This window comes from Opisthorchis viverrini (genome assembly GCF_000715545.1).
Source record: "Opisthorchis viverrini unplaced genomic scaffold opera_v5_96, whole genome shotgun sequence".
Taxonomy (NCBI): domain Eukaryota; kingdom Metazoa; phylum Platyhelminthes; class Trematoda; order Opisthorchiida; family Opisthorchiidae; genus Opisthorchis; species Opisthorchis viverrini.
This window is the reverse complement of record NW_008751749.1, coordinates 343,563-349,953: the sequence shown is the minus strand read 5'-3', so window position 1 is coordinate 349,953 and position 6,391 is coordinate 343,563. Positions and strand designations below refer to the sequence as shown.

Here is a 6,391-nt window from a genome sequence, read left to right as displayed (position 1 = left end):
TGCATAAATCCAGCACTGTCAGTGGGCTGTCAAGTGGGGGGGGGGGTAGGTGGGTGAAAAAAGAGCTATGCATTGAAGGCAATAGCTTGGATGTACGAGCGCCATTGAGGGCGCGACTGGGCCATGTCTGAAAATGTCTCTAACGATTGATGTGGGCCGTCCCCGGGGTCCCCATCCAAGAAGACGGCAGTGACCGGCGCGGCTGAGTTTGCAAAACTTCCAGCTGGAGTGCTTACGCGCTCATCCTATGGAAGAAGTTATAATTTTATCGGCTAAAAACCCAAAAGATAGATAGGTAAGGGATAGAGTTGGACCAAACACAAAACTGATCATACTGAGACCCCTACAGTACCGATAGGTCCAGTGCTGGCGCCAATTACAAACATATATATGATTCCATTTTATTCCTAAAATTAATGCTTTACAATAACCGGCAAAAGACAATCATTTAATGCCGCTGTTTGATTTCATGCAAGAATGTCATGATTTACCTGCGGGTTGAAAAATCCAGTCAACCAGAACGACAAAGGCTTGCATTCTAACAACCAGGTAAACAATTGACTGCACCGATCCAGTAGGTCGGTAAACCAAAAGCCCAGTGTGCTTGATTCCCAGGAACACTGTTGAATAAAGGATGGGAAAAGGAAGTGTATAAATCATGCAAAAGATTAGTTGCTCGATTCATTGTTTGACCACGTTGTGCAATCGATGGCGAAATGCGCTTGTTCCTATAGTCGACACTCGTTTCGGGTTGTGTCCTTTAACCATCTACATTGTGTCTTATTACTGAAAAGTGAAGAATAGAGTACTCTGAAACCTGGTGACCGCTGTGCAGATGGTCTAACTCAAACGTTTTCGGACTAACTTTAGCCTCGTGCGTCCTTGGTAGGAGATGGTAACTTCTGCTCGTTCGACTACGTGTGTAATTTGTTACCACTTTGCACAAGTATACACGTATCACGTCACCACTTGTCATAACCACCATCTCGTACTGGTGGTCTTGTAAAAACGAGTTATGTACTTTATTCTCTGAGGTTTTCATTCTCCCCGTTATCGCCATTCACATCGTCTCACAGACCATGTGGTTGAGTGTGTGTCGTCGAGCTGATAGCTGTTATTAAGTGATTTACTCTGTTGGTCACAACCGTACTAGCGGAATCATGGCTTTGATACACAGCTATTACTGGGAGTGCTAAAAACAAAGCTTCTTTGTACTCACACATCGAAAACATAGCTGCGAGACGGGATGTTCGCGGAAACGGAATACTCTAAATTTACGGTACAACCGCACAGCTCATCCTGACGTTTCGTTGAGCGTCTTAGGCTGGTACTTTACCGCTACTTACGCTACCTCCTGTAGGTGCCCTCTACGTGGACACTGTCCAGAGACTGTAGTTGAATGTTAGAGAATACTAGTTTTTTATGAGGGAAACTATTTACAAGGTTGCTGAAAATTCGTCGACAGCCCACGACCGGTTTCGTCCTTCTTGGAGCCTATCATGTAGACGCAGTCGCCGACTTTCTGTCAACCATATGTTCTACTTCAACCTCATTTCGTGCAATTTGGTTTCAAGTAGAACATAAGGTTGACGGAAACTGCGCCTACCTGATGATCCCCAAGAAGGGTGAAACCGGTCGTGGGCTGTCGAAAGGTTTTCAACAACCTTGTGAGTAGTTTCCTTTGTGAAAATATACTGTGATATTTCGAATATCGTGCCAACTGAATGAGGCGGCCTGTGTGCAGCACATTTAGTTGTAGAATATCATAAACGAGAGATTCAGTTGAGTCTATCATGAAACCAACTTGATTTGCAAATGAGTGTATTTCTCGAATATTAGTTTTTCCTTGCTTTCAAAATGTCTCATTTCGTTGGCAGAGTGATCCAGCCACAAAAAGCAATATGTTGGACAATGGATTTCTTGCCTCATGTTTCGCGCTTTGTTTGAAAAGGGGAGTTTCCCATTTCTTCAGACGTTCAACGAGAGAATGCTCTCTCCGATTGTGTACGACATAGTCTGAGGTCAAACGTTTATTCATTCGTCCTTGCTAAGACGAGGCAGTCTGGATAGAAACTGACAACAAGAACGCCATTGACATTGATTAGCAGCTGTACCTAGCAGCGTCTCCAACCAGGCACAGTGGCAGTCACGTGATCCCTATCCTGGGAGGCGACCAGTACCAAACGTTTCGTAAGCTCTTTCATACTCTTCTTCCAGGTCAGATGTTGGCTACCTGTCTGTTTCCGCCATTCTGAATTGGGTAGGGAAAACAGTACTCTCTTCGGCAAACCACGTTTGGACATATGCAGCTTCTGGTGCTGGACACGTTCTTCACTGGAAGTCCCCGTCGTACAACCGAAGACTCGCTTTCTAACCACCTCGTGATGGATTCACCGACACCAGCTCTCAACACCCAACTTCAACTGTATTAGCCTAGGGGTCTGTGCTTTCTCTTTTCTAAGAGGTTTGCTTTTCCCTCTCACCTTTCACACACAACCATTATATGTAGCTGCCAGCTGACGATTAGATCATAAAGCCTTCCTAGGCTTCCTCTTCAACGAAACCTATCTTTAACCAGATCCATATCCGACAATGATGAGCCATGCGTCAATCAGTCACGTGTTATCAACCATATTCCACACATAGTCCGGTATCAAGGGATATCATTTTGACATCTCGGACACCTGACCAATTAGAATACGAAGTGGACTTTGCACAGCGGATTTGTTTAGAGAACATCACCCAAACCAATTGCCTACCGTTAGCTAGTACATGTTAGCTATCGATCAGCTAGCCTGAAGCACACGTGGCTTGTGCAGACCGCTAAAATGTCTGTCACCGCATACTACTCACAAGAGGATATTGTACCCGTAATATCGCCCCAACGTGGTTCGGCTGGGATAGATTATCGCATGCGCAGTAACTGAGAACTGGCTAGCTAGCAAGTCCTAATTTAAGATGGGGCGAACAGTACGAGAAGCATTCAGACTGATGTCACGTCTTCTACCCCTCTGATACCGAATATCGCATTCAACTTCAGTGATTCCACCTTGAAGTCAATCAGCAAAGCAAAACTCTGGACTTTAGACTTTAGAGAAGCGTAGTAAGTCACCCTGTATTGTTGACTATACGTTCCAAGGACTGTACGTACTGCGTCATCGAAGAAGCATCTTGTACTGATGTCACACGACCGACCGATCGGTCTCTCACCTTTACCGGACTGGAAGCAACACAGCTGGTGTTGTAACGTTCGGAATGTGTTAAAAAAAGTGCACCATAAGTATCGGACCCCCGTCTGTTATCAACTGCGTGAGTCGAATCAGTAAAGCGGAAGCCTCCGTTTTACTTGGTTTACCACGGTTTGCAATCAATGTTGGTTTATTTTGCCTTGATCCGCTCTTTCCTACTCATTTTACCATTTACAATCAACTTGCGTGAATTGTTAGCAACGATGGTAATAATAAACTTATAGAAGAAGCTGGATATAGGGCCGTTACCTTGATCCAGTTTTGGGGGATTTTGGCCTCGAAAATGGCATTCATTGCTTTCCCCAACAGTTCATCAATGACAACCACGCCTTCCATGGCCTGGAGTAATTCACTGAGAGTAGTCGAAACAAGGCGTAGCAGTCGGTTCATTCGCTCGACTTCTTGGCGTAAAAATATGGTCATCGGTTGCAAGAGACCTAGGGCTTCCAATCGAGCATTCATTTTGTGAGAATCGATTGGACTGGGCAGTTTCGAAAGCATGTCACTGCAGATACTCGTGACCAGTGACTCTCGGCTGATTTCAGTTGGCACTTTGTCAGGCTTCTCGCCATCACCCAATCCTTGAGTTCCAACACCACATTCTTTGGGTTCCATTGCTTGAATACAATCAAGGATGTATCCGCCTGCACGAGTGGAATAGCTGCGACGAATAGAGGGAAGTGTGCATGTGTGGAGCGATTGGACGATACCAATCGCAACAACTTTTTACCTTATTACATGCATACTACAGAATTCGTTTTTAAATAACATGAAATTTTCAGGATATCAAAAACGGAAATCCTCTTTGTGAACAATGCCGCATTCTCATAAAGGAATCTACTCACAAAGTTACTGAAAACTCTTCGACAGCCCACGACTTGTTTCGCCCTTCTTGGGGCTCATCAAGTAGGCGCAGTCCCTGTCGCTAATTTCGTGTATAAGGTTGACGGAAACTCAGGGATGCGCCTGCCTGATGAGCCCCAAGAAGGGCGAAACCGGTCGTGGGCTGTCGAAGGGTTTTCAGCAACTTCATGAGTAGTGCATTACAAGTATACATGTATCGCGATAGCTCGAATATCGTACCGACTGAAGCATGAGGCAGCCTGGTGAAACACATTCAGTTGCCTGGGGACATCACAAACGAGAGATTCATCTGGGTTCCAGACAAGACCTCGTGTGATGGGCGTAACAAAAGACAGATAAAAAGACGGAAACAACTGAGTTGGAGTTATTCAAAAGTCTCAAGGGTTTAGCATTGTCAATCGCGCTTAGTTTTGTGTAGGTGCCACGGATTCTGTCAGGTGTTCTCCACTGAAAGTTCAATGTCCAAATCTGTTCTGCCTTTCTCTTCAATCAAAATTTTGGAGAATCACCATTGAGTATCTGTTTTTGTACTCATAAAAGGAGGTGCCGAATGTACGCTCATCATTCCTCAGTGTGGAGGCTATTCATTTCAAAACGACGTGGTGGGCGTTGTCTTTCAACGGGAAGATGGAGGCTTGTGCAGGCACACTACGCCTTTTCTCCTGACTTTCAGAAGAGGTATATATTAAACAAGAAGCCTGACTTGCCTGATGGCTAAACGGCTGGCAATTATTAACAGGAAAACGAATGCATAGTGATCAATACGGCCAAATCTAACTGCACGCTTAGACAGTGACTCCTGGTAGTGAAAATATCACGTGCCGCGCATCATTTCCGTCAACTAATGGAGTTCCAATAAGCTGATAAAAAACTACATTGGCCCGCACCGCTTCAAAAGAGTCAAGCCATAAACCGGAAAACATACTAATATTTCTGCATATTTTTTACCGTTGCAGCGTGACACCCATAATTATACCCGAGAATATTTCACAAGCAACCTTATGAGTTTGACAAACTAGATCAAGCCTCGCAAGGAAAATCATTAATTTGCTTTGCGTGCACAACGGGTCGCTTAGGTTTCAACCGCTCCTAGGCAGACAAAAATGTGCGGTACGATACTTCAAGCAAAAACTTCATAACGAGAAGCGCTAGAAAACGTTTGGCTGTACTCTGACTACATATTTAATAGCGCCTGACGCTCACGGTGTGATACTACTTCTGAGGTCGGTGCGAATTTACGTAAAGTCCTAGTTCCACTTCACATAGAGAGTGGGTTTGTAAAAAAAGGTGTTACGGTTTATCGCAATTCAGAATGACGACTCACATAGGACGTACCGTGGAGCTCAAGCCTGAGCTGGATTCATCTAAAGATATTTTTCCTACCAAATTGAACCTCCCCGGGTACGCGCAACAGCGAACTGTTTACAAAACATTTATGTTTTATTATTCAACATCAGTAACCGGATTTGAGTTACTTCGGGGGTTAGGCAACGGGTGTAATTCATGGTGGAATCTGAGCAGAATGTCCTTGCTCGATATCTGTCAAACATCTCCAGTCAAATGAACTCTGAAACTGTGTTGGTTCGGAGGTTTGGAAGTCACGCGACTGAGCTCCATTGCGAAGCTCATTTATTCACCGAATTCACTACGTTTCAAAGTTGGAGGGCTTTATTCAGGGGTGTTTATTTTGGTAATTCTGCGCTATTGGGCGCCCACCACTACGCTCCTCAATGACGCACTAATGATGTCACCTCGATTGGTGATGAATTCTTGTTTCCATTGTTATCAGGAAGGCGCAACACACCATGCTTGACGCATATCTACGACTAGCATTGGCATCGAATTCGTCGTCATCATCATCATCATCATCATCATCATCATCATCATCAGCATCATCATCATCATCATCATCATTATCACCATCATCATCATCATCATCATCATCGTCATCATCGACAGCATAACGTCAGTGTTCAACACCGATGCTTCACTGCCGTACAACCATGATTTATTTGATAGCCTTATTTTGAAGAAAAGAATAGAGGTGGCCGGGGAAGGGAGTTAGTGCTTGCTTATTACGATCATTTCAAGGTGCCTACACCTCCAAGCACTCATTCAGTCAATCTGGATAAAAATTGACAACAAGAACACCACTGACATCCGTTGGCAGCAACGTCTCTTGCAGCATCTCCAGCCAGACACAGTGAGGATCACGCGGTCCCCATCCTGTAAGACGAGTATCACCGACAGCACCCAAGCGTTTCGTGATCTCCTTCATA

The 6,391-nt window shown here is 44.7% G+C and overlaps 1 protein-coding gene across 1 annotated transcript in view; it reads right to left on the bottom strand.

Moving 5' to 3' along the window:
- T265_05122 (hypothetical protein) overlaps positions 1–6,391 on the bottom strand; it is a gene marked incomplete at both ends in the record, with an annotated part of 73,154 nt that overhangs the window by 3,601 nt on the left and 63,162 nt on the right. Inside the window, 2 exons of the mRNA XM_009170046.1 lie at positions 492–620; positions 3,498–3,909. Coding sequence (XP_009168310.1) covers positions 492–620; positions 3,498–3,909 — 541 coding nt within the window. The remainder of the gene's footprint in view (positions 1–491; positions 621–3,497; positions 3,910–6,391) is intronic.